Source organism: Protopterus annectens, chromosome 15.part0 (assembly GCF_019279795.1).
Source record: "Protopterus annectens isolate FY-2018-M chromosome 15.part0, PAN1.0, whole genome shotgun sequence".
NCBI classification, from domain to species: Eukaryota; Metazoa; Chordata; order Ceratodontiformes; family Protopteridae; genus Protopterus; species Protopterus annectens.
The window spans coordinates 493703886-493723409 of record NC_056749.1 but is presented as its reverse complement, the minus strand read 5'-3'; the positions used below and the strand labels follow the sequence as shown (position 1 = coordinate 493723409).

The 19524-nt window shown below is 40.9% G+C and overlaps 1 protein-coding gene across 2 annotated transcripts in view; it reads right to left on the bottom strand.

Moving 5' to 3' along the window:
* STAG2 (stromal antigen 2) overlaps window positions 1-19524 on the bottom strand; it is a 3222550-nt gene that overhangs the window by 328176 nt on the left and 2874850 nt on the right. For both annotated transcript variants that reach the window (XM_044057319.1, XM_044057321.1), the window contains exons 29-30: window positions 11193-11382; window positions 11006-11116 (exon numbers count right to left, since the gene is read on the bottom strand). In XM_044057319.1, coding sequence (XP_043913254.1) covers window positions 11006-11116; window positions 11193-11382 — 301 coding nt within the window. The remainder of the gene's footprint in view (window positions 1-11005; window positions 11117-11192; window positions 11383-19524) is intronic.

Genomic DNA, 19524 nt, shown 5'->3' with positions numbered 1-19524 from the left:
ACTGGACACCACCTTGGGCATGATGGATGCGTTAGTCCTGAGGGATTCAGCATGGAAGATGATGAAGGGTTCCACAGCCATGATTGCTTGCAACTCTGAGACCCTTCTGGCTGAAGTAATACCCAGACTGTCTTCCATGAGAGAAATTTTAGCTCTGCTGAAGAGGCAGGTTCGAAGGGGGCAGGGGGAGCTTTTCCAACACAAAGTTAAGGTCCCAAGCTGGGGTTGGTGCTCTTCTGGGTGGCATCAAGTTGCTAGCTCAGCTTAGGAACTGTTTGATCAGAGGGTGTGAGAAAAGGGACTGCTCAGTGGAAAAATGAGTAGAGACAGCGGAGGCATGAATTTTAATAGAGAAAAAGGACAGTCCACTGTGTAGCAGGTCAGCTAAGTAATCCAGGATGAGAGGGAGGGAGGACTGTGCAGTATTGGCTCCCTTAGCATGAATCCAGGTGCAGAATCTTTTCCATTTGTCAGCATAAGATTTCCTAGTGCTAGGACATCTGGCCTCACGTATAATATCTAGAATCTGTTTGCTGAGGTTGGCAAATTGATCGGAGGTTAGGGAATAAGCCAAGCTGCCAAACTGAGTGTCTGCAATTGTGGTTGCGTGAATTCCCCTTCCCTCTGGGTCAGGAGGTTTGGAATCTGAGGGAGACGGCAAGGTGGCAGAGGAGACAGGCTGCTCAGGAAGGGGTACCAGTACTGGTGAGGCCAGTCTGGAGCTATAAGAACTGTCCTTGGTTTTTCCTCCTTTATTTTGAGCAGTACCCAGGGGATGAGAAGTAGTGGAGGAAAGGCATAGACTGATAAGATTAACCCAGGGGAAGGACAGGGCATCCACTTTCCAAGCCATGCCGCAATGCTCCCTGGTGCAGAATTTGCGAGCTGATGGTTGGTGTCGGAGGCAAAGAGGTAGACCTTCTGGGTGCCCCATATCTGAGTTATTAGGGCGAAGATTCTTCTGTTGAGCTGTCACTCGTGGGTCCAGAAGATTTCTGCTCAAGTGCTCCGCCAGAGAGTTGAAAGAACCCGGTAGGAATTGTGCCAACAGGTGGAGTTGCATGGCAGAGGCTGTGTGCCAAAAGTTCATGGCCAGCCTGCGTAGAGGGTAGGACTGAGTCCCTTCCTGCTTGTTGATGTACCACATTCATAGTTGTGCTGTCTCTGTTTTTATCAGGAGAGCTCCTGGGGAAAGAAGGGGCTTGAAAGCTATCAAGGCGCGCTGGACAGCTATCATCTCTTTCTGGTTGATGTGAAGATGGATTTGCTGTGGACTCCACTGACCCTGTATGCACCTGCCGTCCAGGTGTGCACCCCAGGGATAATCTGATTCGTCTGTAGTGAGGGTCTGGGTGGTGAGAAAGGTAGTCCTTGGTTGAGGGAGCATGCTGTTGCCCACCAAAGAAAATCTTTTCTGAGGCAAGGTATTATAGGTATAAGAGTATGCAGATCTTGAGAGTGTTGACACCAAAGGCTTTTTAGATACCATTGAAGTTTCCTCATACACAGTCTGACATATGGAATGAGTACAACGCAAAATGCCATGAACCCCAGAGCTTGCAGGATTTTCCTTGCAGATATTTGGGGTCTGGTGGCTAGTTGAGAGAAGTAAGCTGTCAGGAAGGTTTGCTTTTCTGATGTAAAGAATGTCATTCTGGGATGCTGTGTCCAGGCTTGCTCCCAGGAATATAATCCTTTGGGTGGGTACCTGTTTGGATTTCTTTTCGTTGATTGTGTACCCCAGCAGGGAGGTTAGTAGGGACTTTACAAAGGCCAGGTGCTTGAGCAGCTTTTTCTGGTTGTCTGCCTGAATTAGGCAGTCTAAGTATGGGTAAATCTGGATATTCCTTTGCCTGCAAAAGGCAATGGCCGGAGCCAGACATTTCCTGAAAACTCTGGGAGCAGCAGATAAGCCAAACAGAAGCACAGAGAACTTAAAGTGCTGAAATCCTGCCCTGAAACAGAGATACTTCATGTATGATTCCCTGATAGGAATGTGGAGGTAGGCCTCCTTTAGGTCTAGGGTGGCTAGCCAAGCATCCTTGGAGAGCATGGGTAGCAGCTGCTGGAGGGTGAGCATTTTGAATTTTGGGATCACCAGGAAGGTGTTTAGAATGGATAGATTGAGGATGGGATGCCAGGTGCCCTCTTTCCTGGGTACTAGAAAAAGTCTGGAGTAGAAACTTTGGCCTTTCTGTTCTGCAGGAACGTGCTCTACTGCCCTCATGGAGAGCAGGAAAAGGGCGTGTTTTTGCACCTCTGCCCACTGGTTTTGAGGTAGATCTGGGAACCCTTTTGGAGTTGGGAAGGGTATGGACAGAATTTGTATCCTTGGGACAGTATGATGAGAACCCAGCAGTCGTTGGTAATGGTGGCCCAGATGTTTGCATGAAAGGAGAGTTTTCCTCCTAGGGGTAAGTGGAGGTGGGCAGAGAGAGGGGGTGAGGGAGGAGAGTCACTGCGAGTTCTTACCATAAGGGGGTGGCATAGAACTCCCTGGTTTTCTAGTGGAGGTAGTCCACTGTTTAGATCTCTACGTCCCCTGTGGTTGCTGTCTGTGGGGTCTGTTTCCCCGGGGTCTGGGCTGAGCTGACCTGACCTGGTGGGAGCAGGAAACGACCAGTGCATGGAGGGGCAATGCCTGCTGAACTTGGGTGGCTGGACCTGTAAGAAATCCTTAACTGTCTGCATAGAATTTGCTTTTTCTTCCATTCATTTTAAGACCTCTTTTGCTGTAGTGCCAAATAAGTTGTCTTTGTGCAAGGGGGCATCCAACAATTTAGATTTAACATGGTCTGGCAAAGGCTGTTCCTTAAGCCATGCATGCCTTCTGAAGACAGAACAGTGACTGCTGCCCTGCAAGAAGCTTCTATGGTGTCAAAGCCACAGTGCAAGGTGTGTTTGGTTACTTGACCTGCAGAATGCATTAACTCTTGTAACTCTTTAGATTCTACACAAGCAGGAAAGGGAGACTTTTTTTGTTTGAGGAGTTCCAGGGTATGTTGCTGAAATTTTAACATATGGAACTGACAATTTAGTGCTCCGATAGCCAAGAGTAGCAGAGGTGTATACTTTTTTACCCCATCTGTCTAGTGCTCGGGAATCCCTATCTGAGGGGGTGGGATTCTTAGCAGAGGTTGCTTTAATTCCTTTAGGCCCTTGAGAAATTCCCTCAGGATCAGTAGGATTTTTGGTAACCACAAAACACACAAACCTCCTCCGAACACAAAGTTCACCAAATAAAAATAGTCCGCTGTTCTGCCCAATAAAGGGATTTCCTCCAAACTCCAATGAACGTTTCCACCACCGATAGTGTTTAAAAAATGAATAAATTTATTGTAGAACAGTTAAAACGAAAAATAATCCACAATAAAGCAGCAAGCAACACCCGTAGTTCGTTTCCTAAATAGGCTATTGGATTAACAGCAAACTACACCATCACTCCGTCTTACAAATGAATTATTGGATTGAGCGCGCTTTCGTCCATAAGCTACTGGACTTCATCAGAAACTACATACTCCATTGAATTAAGCCCTTAAATACACATCTAAAGATATCAATTGTTCAATTAACATAATTAATTATTGATTGTGATTAACTTTTAAAGGTAAATGGTGTGGCAATTCATGTCTTATGTAGTGTTAGCTACTTAGAAATATGTGTATACAACCCCAAAATTACTAATGTACGCACATGCAATAAATTAATGTTAATATTAATATTAAAAATAGTAATAAAAATAAAAATAAAAATAAACTAAGTTATATTACTACTTTCTATGATATCTAAAAAATGTTCCAGTAAGAATATGTTGGTATAATAAATATATTGTGTGCAATATTAAAATAAACATATGTCCTATACAAATAAATATGTGTATAAATATATATATATATATATATATATATATATATATATATATATATAGTTAAATAAATAAATATATGTATAAATATATATGTGTAAAATATCAATGTTATATACAATCCAAGTTTATAAAATACATAACATGACATAGCATACAATAAAATGTGGAAAATGAGGTAATAAGATAAAGTAATTAACAATTGTCAATAAGCGAGTCCACTGAATAAAATTTTTACATATTCTGTTTTGGGTTGCTGGCCAACATTTTGAGCACTGGTTTTATAGATAAGTGGTCATTCAGGCCCTTATGGCAACATGCATCTAATCTCATCTGCCAAATAAGTTCCCTGTATTCCAGGAATGTTTCCCAGTCTCCCCCTCTATCACAGGCCTTTACTTCTTCCAATACCCAAAACTTAATATTTGCATTTTTGCACATACTAACATGTCGGTATAAAGCGTTCTTTTCATTTTTCTTTGATATATCCCTCATATGTTCATATATTCTCAGTCTTAATTGTCTTTCAGTTTTCCCCACATAGTATGCCCAGCAGTCCAAACAGTATGCAAGGTATACCACCCCCATGGTATAACAACTATAATATTTGTTACTTCTAAATTTATGTCCTGTACTTTTTAACCATAATTCCTTACTTCCTGCCAAAAAAGAACATTGCGCACATCTCCCACACTTAAATGTACCTACTTTACTACGTGCTCCCTGTTCATTGTGTGCGCTTTTCTTAAATTCTAACATTTTCTTTAAATTTATGTTCTTTCTGTAACAAATTTTTAATGGTTGTTGGAATATTGATGGTTTATTGGTCATTCTGGAAAACATGTTCCAAACCTCATTAATCCCTTTTCTTAACCATCCTAAACCATAAAAATAGGTTAATGTCAACCGGGGTGTATTTCTTACATGGGTAATCACTGTGCTTTCATCATTGTTGTTAGTAGTAATACCAGTGGACTCATTTCCATTCGTATTTGTCATAGGGATATTTTGCAAAAGTGGCTTATATCTAATGTTTCTTTGTTTCATAACATCTTTTTTTAACCTTCTTTATGAGACCATCGGGGTACCCTCTTTCACTAAATAATTTATAAATTATCCTCATTTCTTCCAAAAATTCTCCCCTATCACTGGTCATTCTAGAAGCTCTTATCATTTGCCCCTTCACCACATTTTTCTTCAGAAATAAGGGGTGGTCACTCTCAAAATGGACATATGAATTGGAAAAACAAGTTTTCCTGTATATTCTGGATTTATATTTCTTATCAATTTTATTCTTACTAATAGTAACATCCAAATAGTTCACTTGATCTATTGTCAATTCAAAAGTGAACTTCAAGAACGACGTGGTGCTATTTATGTACTGAATAAATTCTTTTACCTGTTGGGTCGTGCCATCCCATATAATAAATATGTCGTCCAGAAATCGAAAATAGTTAACAATATAATCTTTGTAATTCGATTTAAACACAAAATTCAATTCCCAGAACAACATTATTATGTTAGCATATATGGGTGCACACGCCGACCCCATTGCCACGCCGTCCTTTTGATGGTATATGTCCCCTTGAAAGTAAATAAAATTGTTTTTAAATACTAACTCCATGCTTTCTAGAACTAATCTGAAGTCATTGTTATCCAAAAACCTGAAATCCACCAACATTTGCTCAAACCATATAAGTCCTACATCATGAGGTATAACTGAAAACAGGTCTTTTACATCAATGGTTATGAACAAATATCTATCCTGATATGGGATTTCACTGAATTTCTTCAGAAAATCCCAGGAATCAATTAAAATGTGAGGGTAATCTTTGTTAAATAGTTTCAACTTTGTATCTACTAGTATCGCTAAAGGTTGTGTATTTATTTATTTATTTATTTATTTAACTATATATATATATATATATATATATATATATATATATATATATATATATATATATATATTTATATTTATACACATTTATTTGTATAGGACATATGTTTATTTTAATATTGCACACAATATATTTATTATACCAACATATTCTTACTGGAACATTTTTTAGATATCATAGAAAGTAGTAATATAACTTAGTTTATTTTTATTTTTATTACTACTTTTAATATTAATATTAACATTAATTTATTGCATGTGCGTACATTAGTAATTTTGGGGCTGTATACACATATTTCTAAGTAGCTAACACTACATAAGACATGAATTGCCACACCATTTACCTTTAAAAGTTAATCACAATCAATAATTAATTATGTTAATTGAACAATTGATATCTTTAGATGTGTATTTAAGGGCTTAATTCAATGGAGTATGTAGATTCTGATGAAGTCCAGTAGCTTATGGACGAAAGCACGCTCAATCCAATAATTCATTTGTAAGACGGAGTGATGGTGTAGTTTGCTGTTAATCCAATAGCCTATTTAGGAAACGAACTACGGGTGTTGCTTGCTGCTTTATTGTGGATTATTTTTCGTTTTAACTGTTCTACAATAAATTTATTCATTTTTTAAACACTATCGGTGGTGGAAACGTTCATTGGAGTTTGGAGGAAATCCCTTTATTGGGCAGAACAGCGGACTATTTTTATTTGGTGAACTCAGTAGGATTTTTAATAAGGAATTTGTGTGAGTCAGGGACTCTAATACCGGTCTGGTTTTCTGGGTGCAGGTGGGAGGGTGTCAGGAGTCAAATTGGATTCCAGAAAAACATCCTCCACAACATCCAGGACTGGGGGATGACCAGGGGTCTATGCTGTGGAAGATCTAAGAATTCCCAGAGTCTCTTTTTATACTGAGGGTAGTCCTGGCTTTCCCATTGGAAATGTTCCCTTAAGGTGTGAAGGGTTTCCCCAAAGGAAAAATCCTCTAGAGGGAGAGGCAAAAGGAATGGAATCCTCTGCATCAGAATCCTCATAAGCAGAGAGGGGTTGCATGTCTTCATACTCCAATGCATTACAGTCATCGGACTCCTGTTCAGACAAAACTACAGGGGACAGATCTCTTTTTCTTTTGGAAGAGGTAGTTTGGCTTCCCCTGATCAGCATGAATAAGGTCTTCCGCCATTTTAAGCATTTGAGACTGAGGCAAGGAAGCAGGTGCCAGAGATTGGGTAGTCGGTTTCTTGGGTGTGGTTCGTAACCTGACCCTAAGAAACTCGATAGTTTTCGAAAGAACAGTAGTCACAAAAGAAATTGGTTTGTGTCGAGAATCTGTAGTGCGAAGGCCTTCCTCGGAAGCTGGAGTCTGCTCAGCGGCTACGGACCCATCCAAGGTAGAGATGACTGCAAGATCCTTGGTCTTAGAAGAGTTCTGCGGCACACTGGACTCCGAAACGATCTTGGTAGTGGCTTGTAAATCCACAGAAGCGGGCATCAGGGGCTGCAAAAGTGCGTCACTGAGGACTGGAGAACTGACGACTAGCTTAACAGAAGCATCGTCGGTAGGTTTGGACCTGTGCAGTCTGTCTTTATCTTTATGTTTTTTCGGAAGATCTGCTGTCGGATGGCTTACCGAAGTCATATTAGAATTCGAGGGCTGTAAGCGAAAATATCTAGCAACAATAAAGGCCTGACGACATAGTCCTGGTGTTGAAAAAAGCACAGAAGCGACAGTGGGGAACATCGTGGTCTGGGCCTAAGCAAGTGATGCAGTAACAATGAAAGTCTCGGTGTGGTATTTGCTTAACACAGGCGAGACAATTGCTAACTTTTTCTGACATCAGTTAGTGCAAGAAAAAAGGATCCCCAACGGGGTACTTAGCTTTAGAAGACATCAGCTTCAATTCAGAAGACAAAACTCAGGTAGCAGCTGACCGGCACTCGTGCGAACTGCTTCTGCCTCCACGGCCTTACTTTATACTACTGACGACCTGACGTCAGTCCTGAAGCGACAGCAACTGACGCAGAAATACTAAGCCTCAGGTATTCGGGCAGGCCGAGGACTACCCTGGCAGGGATAACCCAAATGTGATGACTGCAACAGTGAAACACAAAGAACATCACCTTAGCAATATTAAGAATAAGCACTCTACAAATGCTCTTTTTAAGCACACTATTAGTCATGTCACTACTAAATTTTACTTTATCGATAAAATATATGGGAACAGGAACTGTAAGGCTGGTTGGCATAATATTTTAAACAAGAAAGAAAAACCCTGGATTGTGAGACTGGGTGGATTATCTCCACCTGGCTTAAATGATCATTTGTTACGTGGCTGCTGATTGGTTGGTTTTGATTTTGCCCCTTCATTTTCTTTTATATATAAATAGAGTAAATTTCAGTCACTGTTATACATTGATAAAGGCGACTAAACCAAAACCGGTCTGTCGACTGATTTATTAAGTCTTTTTCCTCTCACATTTGGTGCTGGCTGTTCTTTGCTACTGTTGATAACATTGGCAAGTACTCTGCAGGCTCCCTGAAAGAGTCAATGAACCTTGGGATCAATGGACAAGGAAATAAGACTGATCTACCTCTGTATCTGGATCCGTGTGTTTGTGGTTGTAGAAAACATTCAATGACAATTATTTTTGTGCCCCCACCCCAGCACTGAGTAAGATGAGGTCTCTTTCTTCTGCTCCTTCTCTTATGATGTTGCTGAAGCATCCTGACTTGCCTGTACGTGTTTTGACTAACTTGCTTACTTTTCAAACAGAAGATGCAATTTATTGTACAAGGTCTATCTGCTGACAACACATGAATTTGTGAAATAAGTGAACTGGCAACTGGTAATAGTAGCAATTACAGCAATGCTTTGATTTTGACATATAACCCACAATTCCCATGGATTAGAGACATTTTGGCAAAAAATTGGTTTATATTAACAAGTGATGAGCTTATAAATGCCAGATTGGGCAATGTCCCAATTGTAGTGTATAAAAGACACAAGTTTGAAAAATATTATTAGAGAAAAATAAAGATTAGAAGAATAAAACTGACACGGGCAGGATGACAAAATGTGGGCACTGCACTCAATGCAAGTACATTTTAGAGGGGGGGATCAAGTACACACTGCAAATTATGGATGGGTGAATTATAATCAGAAAAACAACTGTGGTACAAAAAATGTAGTAAATATTGGTGTTTGCCAGATGTGTTCTGTATATTATACAGGGAAAACCAAGAACGCATTTAGATCGCAGGTATATCAGCATATTTTTGATATAGTTAAGGCAAACACCAAAAATGCATTGGCCAAACACCTTATTAATTTTCCAGACCATCATTTTAAGTTTGCGGTGTTGGAACAGGTGGAGATGGATGAAAGGGGTGGTCTACTGGACCTATTTTTAGAATATAAACAACTGCTTTGGCAGCTGAGGGTTAATGCTACGTGTTTTCCTGGTCTTAATGAAATAGCATCCCTTAGCAGCTATTTAGAACAAAAAGCAGATTATTTTTAATATCTGTAAAACAATGAATTAATATATGAATCAAAAGCAATTATTTGTTTTTTAAAATATAAACACTACATACATTTGTTTATTTTGTACACATATATTGTGAAATTATTGAATACTTAAATGTGTAAGTTTTATAGTTGATTTTTACAAAACAAGATAGTACGTTAGATGTTTTTTGTCAAATATGCTATTATACTGGAGCCTTTTTATATGAGAATATACCTTAATTAGTTATGTTAATGAGCTTACTAAGAGTATATATTGTTTCAAATATGATTATACCATTCTGAAGAAGTCAACTGTAATCGTGACGAACGCACTTAATAAATTTCATCTTCTTGTATCTTTTGTGCCTTTGTGCTTTCACCAGTTAATTTGTGAAATAAGGTTTGCTATGTCAAAATAAAAGGTGTTCCAAAAACACACAACATAAAACTGGATTCACATTTAAAACTTTTCTAGAAAAATCCCTTAAAAGTGGAACAAAATTCTGAAAAATTTAGAAAACTCCTGGCAAATGTTTTGAATACTTACCTTTCTGTAACCCTGTTATGCGAAACTGGGTTTGTGTAGTTGAAACACACCAAGCAACTGACAGAGCGAGTGCTACATTTTCATCTGGCCAACATGAATATTCTGCTTGTTTACCTAAACACTTGAAACTATGCTATGAAGTCTCTCTCATTTCCCATTGTTAAAGGAAGGCGGACATCCTCCTCGACTCTCTGCACCTGTCAAGTTTTGCACTAGGGGAGGATTGGGGTCATCAGCTCTATTCCTTAGCAAATTAATACATACGGAGCTACACAACAGTTTAAGTCCAGAAAAGAAACATGGGCACATTTCCCAATTAACCAAAACTATTTAAAAAAGATGGAAGCATCATGGTACAAATTCTACCATTAAGTTTTTCAGTTTGATGCCTTAGTTTTTTCCTGTTCCATCGGTGAACTGACAAAATAGCAATGTGCTACACCACCTTCATTTGAAAAGCTCCCTCAGGGGAAGAGCAGCATACCAACAGGATGTTATAGATGATACCTGTTCATAACCTTCTTAAATTATGCTACAGAACGTTGGGGAAGGTAAGTACAGTAAAACTGCCAATTCCTGATTTTCTCTTTGGAAAGGTACACTAACTTACAAGGGAGGATCCACTACTGTTTATAAGGATTCCTCTGCAGACATCAAAGAGTCTGGAGCACTTAAGGAACGAAAAGTGAACAAGGCAGAATTTTAGGCTTGAAAGAGTTTCACAGTAGGGTCAAGTCTATTGATGAAGACCCGCCCCACTTCTAACTCCTTGTTAGACCTGCCCACGCAATATGACTATTCACTAAAACTTTCATATGCATCTTCTCTGACTGTATCCTATCACAATGAAGAATTCTTTACAACTCTGTTAAGGGTACCATTTGCTAGGAAAAATTAAGTTTTATCAAGGATCAACCAGATAACTGGAATTAGGAACATGCTGCATGACAGGACTGAGGGAAGAAAAACAGCTAAAGCCTGTAAAAATAATCTGTCAATTTATAACATCTCTGGTGTTCATAACCAAAGCGCTGTCTTTCTAGTCAAACTGTTCAGAAAATACAGACTATGTGACTACAATCACAGAAAATGCAACACTCTTTACATGCCCACTATAAAAACACTGCACTACTCTACTACTAATGAATCCACTATACAAGAAAACACAGACTGTTCTACTTACATAGCATGCTGCAAGTTGGACCGTATTTTGGCATAATTCATTGCAACTCTTTCCTGCTGCTGCCTGGCTTCTTCATGCTGTCTCTGAGCCAGCATCCATGCTACCTGGGTGCTATTAAAAAATAAATAAATATATAAATTTCACTTAAACAAGCAAATTGTACATAAAAATTACAGCTACTACTTACTTGTAATCTAACTGCGGAGGATGGTGTTCAGGCGGTAGAGGATAGACTCCAATAAAACTATCTTCAGGTCGCAACCTTTTTGGTTCCCTCATGACTGTGGATGTTAACTGTGGTGCTTGCATCATGACTGGGGTTTGCAACGCTTGGTCACGGTTCACCCATAAACCATCACCACTACTACTTTCTTCAGCTGAAGGCAAGAAGACAACACCAACTACTAAATGACCATCGTTTACTAAAATAATGCATTCTTGGGTTTAACATTTCATACTTCTCACTATTTAGAAATACAGCAAGACTACATGAATGAATACCTTATAAAACCCATCAACGCAGACTTTCTAACCAACTTAATTTGGTGGAAATTAATGCCTTGCTGATAAATCTCTTGCAATTAGTCAAACTTAAGAATATAAAAACAAATAATAGAGCAACAAAAATCAACACAAGGAAAAACTCAGCATGAAATCAATCATAATAATGAGAAAGTAGAGCTGTGCAAGAACTTATCTTAACAGCAGGTGTCGGACAGATCATGGTTTTGGTATTACTAACTAATGGGATATCCTGCCAAGGACAGCCATAAGTCTGTCTAGTTTACCAGTGCCTGGTACTGTCCTCTCATGCCACATGTCAGATAATGATCTCATCCTGTAGGTAGCAAAGGTACATAAGGAATATACAGGACCAAAATATACCTCAAGGCTTTCTTGCCCTAGACCAAAGAACTGCAACAAAAGTAGAGGCAACAATATACATATCACGTCAAGAGAGAGGGCAAAAACAACCCACTTCAGTCTAAGAAGAAGAAAAAGGGGGAAAGAAGGAAGTAATGCAATACTGCAACAAAATACATAAATCTTAAGCTGTTTAGTGAAAGTGTGAATAGAAGACCAAGTAGCTGCTTCAAGGAAAGATCTAGATTACATACCTTTTTAAGAAAGCGTCAAAAAATCAGCAGTTCTAGTGGAATGTGATTTAACTGGAACAAAGTTATTTGCCACAAAAAGAACAAAGAAATAGCCTTAGGAATCCAGTTAGAAATGTTAGATGTTATGAATATAAGGCTGAAATTAATTCTGTTGTAAATATGCTGAAAGAAAAAGTTTGCTTGAATATATGTATAGAGTTTAAAATGTGCATTCATACTATACAACAGACATGCTTCTGTTCACAGCATCAGAATTGGAAAACAAGGATTACATGATTTTCTCATGTTTGCAGAACAAATATCTATTAACAGACATCTTTTTTATAAATTCAGCAATATGTGATGTTTTTCCAGTAGGAACAGAACAGAAGTTTCCTTTCATTCTTCTGTTATTCTGATTGCGTGCATTTTCACATCAGCAGAACTGCTGACAGGACAATAGATGTGACTTTCCACAGAAGGCCAGAAAAACATACTAAGAGGAAATAATCTATGTGCGTGACTAGCACTCTATATAGCAAGTGTAGTAGTTCAGTTATGTGAGAGAAGGACAGAGAGGTATTTTGTAGAAGTCATCATTCATATCTGTAATGAAGGAAAACTTTGTAAATATATGCTACAATCTGACAGAAATAGCACATGTCGTTTGTTATAAAATAAGTTATCCGTAACTGTGCTTATAGCTGCAAAATATGTTTCTTTATCAGTGTGCAATTTGAAAGGCGTAGTGCTTTAAACAGACTACAGATGGAGTCATGCAAAGCTCTGTGACTTTGATTTCAGCAGTAAACAGCACAGCAAGACTGTGCGTCTTAAGACTTTGGATCCAGCACAGCATAGGAGCAGAGAGCACAAATTAAAATACATTTTTCAAGAAATAGTTTGTTTGGAAACAGAAGACCCAAAATTGTTGTCCTGGAAAGAATTAAAAATCTGGTCATTTTCTGACAGATTTAGTTTTATCTAAACAAAATCTGAGCTGCCTATGCAAGTCTAAGGAATGCAAGATTTTCTTATTTACTCTGAGGAGAAGGAAATGAGGTAGGCTAGTTGATAGTATGATTTAAAGAAATCTCATTAGCCATAAAGGAGGGGGTCATTCGAAGAGCAACCCTACCCTTGTGGAAAATGAGAAAGGATGCAATGGACATAAATGCTTGCAGCTCTGACATCCTTTTAGCAGGGGTCAAAAGTAACCAGTACCATTTTCTAAGTACAATATTTTAGAGGATAAGATGCAGCAGGTTCAAAAGGAGATACAGTAAGCTTCTCCAGCACACAGTTGGTCTTCTGATGTGAAGGATGCTTTTCAAAAATATTTGACCTCAAACTGAGAAGAAAATGGTAGACCCAGAGGTAGGCAGGAATAAATGACTATCAAGATATGTTTTGATAGTAGAGAATATCAGACCAGCATTGAGCAGCTCACAAGAGAAAGCAATAATGTTCAGAATATGAAGTTCATAAGGGTCCTGATTCTTTCTGTAGTAACATAAGCAAAATTCTTTACAATTACAAAAATGAAAATTATGTACTTACCATAATGACAGATGTGTTGTCTGTCTCCATATGGTTCAACCTATGGGTTATTGGATCAGACTCTGATCCATTGCTGACTAAATCCTCCAGACTTCAACTCGCCGGACTCCACCTCCCTTACAGACAACCCCCCCCCCCTTGCTCGTCAACAGACCCCTCAGATAGTCTCTACAACATTTAAAAATAACTATAAACTACATTCCTCCCATAAAAGAGGAAGACAAAGAACTCCAAGAAAGTAAAGTTTTGTACCTACCATAAATGTAGATGTCCAATAGGTATGCATCTGCAGTCCTAACATATGGGTTGTCCTGCCTCAGGCAGCCCTTCGGTCGGCCGGATTCCAAAGTCTGGGTCTGGCCTCGGCTGATGTCGCACTTCACCCGTCAGAGCTGCTGTTTATTGGGTATAAAGGCATCAGCCGACGCCTAAATGCAAATAATTCCAAACAGTAGAGAGCAAACAATATAAAAATATATATACATATATACAAACAAATACACCATAATAGATTCCCCCAGCTATCTAAAAGAGGGGTAAATACCCTAGGAATACCACAGAGGGGAAGGAGGGTGGGTAATCTTGACTGCAGATGCATACCTATCGGACATCTACATTTATGGTAGGTACAAAACTGTACTATGTCCTTCAAGGATGCATCTGCAGTCCTAACATATGGGTAGAATACCATAGCCAAACTGGGGGAGGAGGCACTAAGATAAAGATGGTGTAGTTAAGATCCCTTGCAAAACAGCAGTTGCAAAACCTGCTCGGGATCTAGAGTATAAGGGAAGATTATAATGCTTGGCAAATGTATGCACGGAGCTCCAAGTAGCAGCTTCTAAAATGTCTTTGGTAGCCACTCCTCGTAGGAAAGCTGTAGTGGTGGCTGTAGCTCTTGTGGAATGAGGTCTGATATTTTCTGGAGTTGTCTTTCCATGAAAAGAGTAACAAAATCGAATGCAATTTCCTATCCATTTTGAGACTGTCTGTTTTGAAATTGCTTTTCCTTGCATTCCTGTTGCATATGCTACCAGAAGCTGGTCAGTTTTTCTGCTGGTCTTAGTTCTGTCCAGATAGTAGCATAATTGTCTGTGCACATCCAAGGTATGTAGCAGTCTTTCCCCCCTGTTCTGTGGGTTGGGGAAGAATGTAGGTAAATGAATCGCTTGGTTCAATGATACTCTGGAGACCACTTTTGGCATAAAGGTAGGGTTAGTTCTCAGATACTCTATCCTGATGGAAGATAAGGAAGGGTTGTACTGCCATTAATGCCTGTAACTCAGATACCCTTCTTGCTGAAGTGATTGCTAGCAGGAAAGCAGTTTTCCAAGACAAGAACTGTAATTCTGCTGTTGCTGCTGGTTCAAAAGGGCGTAGTGTTAACTTTTCCAGCACAAAGTTGAGATCCCATGTAGGTAAAGGTCGTTTCCTTGGAGGTTTTACATTTTAATTCCTCTCAAGAACTGCCTGAGTAGAGGATGAGAGAAGACAGGAGGATCCATGTTGTATTCTGCTGAAATTGCTGATGCATGAATCTTAATGGAAGAGTAAGACAGGCCATTGTGGAACAGTTCTGCTAAATATTCCAGGATGTGTGCTATGCTTGCCAATGAGACATTTTCTCCCTTTGCTGCACTCCAAATGAGGTATCTTTTCCACTTGGCTGAATAAGTTTTCCTTGTGGAGGGTCTGCGTGCCTCCAGGATAATGTCCTTAACCCTCTGAGATAAACCTGGGTTATTTTGTTTTATGCAATATTCCAAGCAGCTAGTTGCAGTGTTTTCAAGTTTGGATGTAGGATCTTGTAGTTGTTCTGTGTTAGAAGTAAAGGACATAGAGGAAGAGGCCATGCGTGTGCCCGAGACATGCTTCTCAGTAGCGGGTACCAATGTTGCCTCGGCCAGTCTGGAGCTATCAGGATTACCCTTGGCTGATCCTCTCTGATCTTCAGTAGAACTTTGCACATCAAAGGAAGAGGTGGAAATGCATATGCTGTCAGGTTTTTCCAGCTGAAGGAAAGGGAGTCCACCCTCCAAGCAAGTGGGTGGTATGCTCTTGTGCAGAATTTCTTCAATTGGTGGTTGTGTGGGGAGGCGAACAAGTCTATCTCTGGTAGTCCCCATTTCTTTGTTATGGCTTTGAAGATATCTGGATGCAGCATCCATTCGTGAGCATCCGTGGTAGTTCTGCTTAAGGTGTCTGCTAGAGAATTTTCTTTTCCTGGTACAAATCTGGCCTGAAGTTGAATGTTGAGATTCAGGGCCCCATTCCACAGGTCCATTGCCATCCGGCATAGAGGATACGAATGTGTACCTCCCTGTTTGTTGATGTACCACATGACTGTGGTATTGTCCGTCCTTATCAGCAGATGACCCTGTTGAAGGAGTGGTCTGAAAGCCTGGATCGCATGTTTCACTGCCAGCATCTCCTTTAGATTTATGTGTAGATTCAGCTGGTCTTGGGTCCATAGGCCTTGTATACACTTGTCCACCATGTGTGCCCCCCAGCCTAGGTCTGAGGCGTCCGTGGTGATGGTCTGGCTTGGATGAGGTTTGTGGAAAGGCAATCCTCTGTTCAAATGACAGGCCTGAGCCCACCACAGGAATTCTTGCTTCAGGCATGGAATTATTGGAATCTGGGCTTCTAGACTGTGCTTGTGTTGAGACCATACATTCCTTAGGTACCATTGTAACTTTCTCATATGCAGCCTGGCATGCGGAATCAATATTATGCAGGATGCCATGTAACCCAGGGCTTGCAGGACTTTCCTTGCAGTAAGCTGAGTTTGTGTTGTTAATGTCATGAAGTAGACTGGTAGTTGCTTTTGTTTTTCTTCTGTGAGAAAAGCCATCTGAGTTGATGTATCCAGTTCTGCACCCAAGAATGTTATCCTTTGGGATGGTATTAGTCTTGACTTTTGCATGTTGACTGTGTATCCCAAGGCTTGCAACAGTTGTATGACATTTTCCAAATCTTTTGTTAATTTTGCCTTGTTGTCCGCTTGTATTAGGCAGTCGTCCAGGTATGGGTAAATTTGAATTCCCTGAAGCCTGCAATGAGCAATTACTGATGCCAGGCATTTCGTGAATGCTCTGGGTGCAGTAGATAAGCCAAAGGGCAATGCTGAGAATTGATAATGCTCTGATCCTGCAAGAAATTTGAGGTGTCTTCTGCAATCTGGTCGTATAGGGACGTGCAGGTATGCCTCCTTGAGATCTAGAGTCACCAACCAAGACTCCTTGCCCAGCATGGGAAGAAGCTGCTGGAGGGTCAGCATTTTGAATTTTGGAACAATGAGGTATGTGTTCAGTGCGGACAAGTCTAGAATAGGTCTCCATTGATTTTCTTTTCTTGGTACAAGGAAAAGCCTGGGGTAAAATCCTTGGCCTTGTTCCATAGGTGGTACCTTTTCTATAGCTCTCATCCTTAATAAGTTGTTGATTTGTCTTAGAGCGTCTGTTTTTTGGCTTGGTGGTAGGTTTGGCATACCTCTCTTTTTTGGTAGAGTGTGGAAGTGAAACCTGTAGCCCTTGTCTATTGTTTGTAAAGTCCATTTGTCTCCTGTAATGTAATGCCAGTTGTCGGAAAATAAGGCTAGCTTTCCGCCCAAGGGTGCTTCCAGTTGTTCCCTGGTAGGCGGAACCAGAGCCAAGTCATTGTGTCTGCCCTGTGGAAGTGGTTGTAGTTGAATCTGTGGCAGTACCTCTCTGGCTGGTAAGGCTGCCACTGACGTCCCCTGTAGGCACCCCTAGACTGACCTCTGCCTCTTGGGCGTCTATTTCTGCCTCTCTGCGCTCTGGAGTTGTCTGGAAAGGACCAATTCTTTGAAGGCCAATTTCTGCTAAACCTCAGAGGTTGGACCTGTAAGAAATCCTTGACTGTTTGGACAGATTTTGCTTTTTCTTCCACCTTCTTTAGAACCTCCTGTGCAGGGGAGCCAAACAAACTTTGTTTCTCCATGGGAGCATCTAGGAGTTTCGACTTAACATGATCTGGTAAGGATTGTTCTTTTAACCAGGCATGCCTTCGAATCACTGTTCCAGTCATAGCTGATCTAAAGGAAGCCTCCAGTGCATCATAGCCACATTTTAAGAAATGGTTACTGACCTGCTGAGAGTTATGTACCAAATCCTGAAGGGACTTGCGGTCTATAGGTTCAGGAGAAGACAGTTTTTTATTTAGCTGGTCTAACAAAAATTCCTGGTACTGAATCATGTGAAATTGACAGTTCAAGGCCCTGGCAAAAAGAGTAGCAGAAGTATAAACCTTTTTACCCCATCTCTCTAATGCTCTAGATTCCCTTTCAGAGGGAAGAGGGTTTTTGGCAGAGGCAGCTGCCACACCTTTAGGGCCTTGTGAAATGGTTTCAGGGTCTGCAACAGAAGCCTTATACAAATGGTAGTGTGTGTCCGGGACCCTGTAATATCTGTCAGGCTTGGCAGGGGCCGGAGGAAGAGAATCAGGGGCAGTACAGGCATCATTATATGCATCATCAACAACTGTTAGTACTGGAGGAATGGCTAAAGGCCTATGCTGTGGTAAATGTAAAAAAGTCCTTAGCCTTTTCCTTGAATCTGAAAAATCCTGGCCCTGCCATTGGAAGTGTTCCCTCATAGCATGCAAGGTTTCCCCAAAGGAAAATTCTTCAGGAGGAGAAGCAGAAGGAATGGAGTCTTCTGCATCAGAATCCTCATAAGGAGAATATGGGCCTTCCTGAGGGTCTGAAATGTCTGAGTCATCCGAGGAATAGTCTGTAGAGACAGGTTCAGGGGGTTCAGTCCTAGGCCTCTTATCTAGAGGGGGCTGAGAGGCCCTGTCTGGGTGAGGTTGGGATCCCCTGATCAAAGAAATGAGATCCTCAGCCAGGCTGAGAATTTGGGAACTAGAGGTAGGCCTATGTGAGGGAGTTTTAGCAGGTAAGGCCTTAGAAGATTTAGCTGCTTTAGCCCTGGCAAAAGCCTTGATAGACATAGAAGCAGGGGGTCTAGCAGCCCCACGTGCAGGGGTAGATATGTCTAAAGGAATAGTGTCTGACAAATCCTGGGTGCCTGCTTCTGTAGCAGTAAATTCAGTAGCAGATTCAGCCATGCTCTGTGAGGCCTCGGCTATCGGAGGCATGCTTTCGGCCGAAGGAAGAACCGGGGACTCTGTTTCAGCCGAAACCGAGACACTTGCGGTTGGCCTAACCGTGGTTTCAGCCGAAACCGCGGGCCGCGAATGCCGGTCCTTTTCCTTGCGCTTTTTAGCTAATTGAGTAGTCGGAGTCTCCGACGGCATTTTGTATGCAAAAGCGGGACCAAAAAACTCCTCTGCAAACTCCGACCGATGTCTAAGTGTCCGTCGGTTGAAGGAAGCACAGGCTAGACAAGCTGATACGTCGTGGTCTGGGCCTAAGCAAGGAAGGCAGTACGAGTGGAAATCCTTATGAGGTATTTGTTTCCCGCAAGTTAAACAATTATTTACTTTGTCTGACATCGGCTGAGGCAAGAAAGAGTCCCCAACGGGGTACTTAGCTTTTTAGAAGTCTTCGGTAGTAGAAATCTCTGGATCTGACCGACCGGCACTTGCGAACAGCTTCTGCTTCGGGCACCACGCGGCAAGAAAGACTGAGGAAAATGGCGTCGGCTGATGCCTTTATACCCAATAAACAGCAGCTGTGACGTCGGGTGAAGTGCGACATCAGCCGAGGCCAGACCCAGACTCTGGAATCCGGCCGACCGAAGGGCTGCCTGAGGCAGGACAACCCATATGTTAGGACTGCAGATGCATCCTTGAAGGACATCAAAGGAGAATGAAACCTCTCCCACTTGCTAATGTTAAACAAGGATACGCAACAAAAAAAAAAGGTATGGGCAGGAT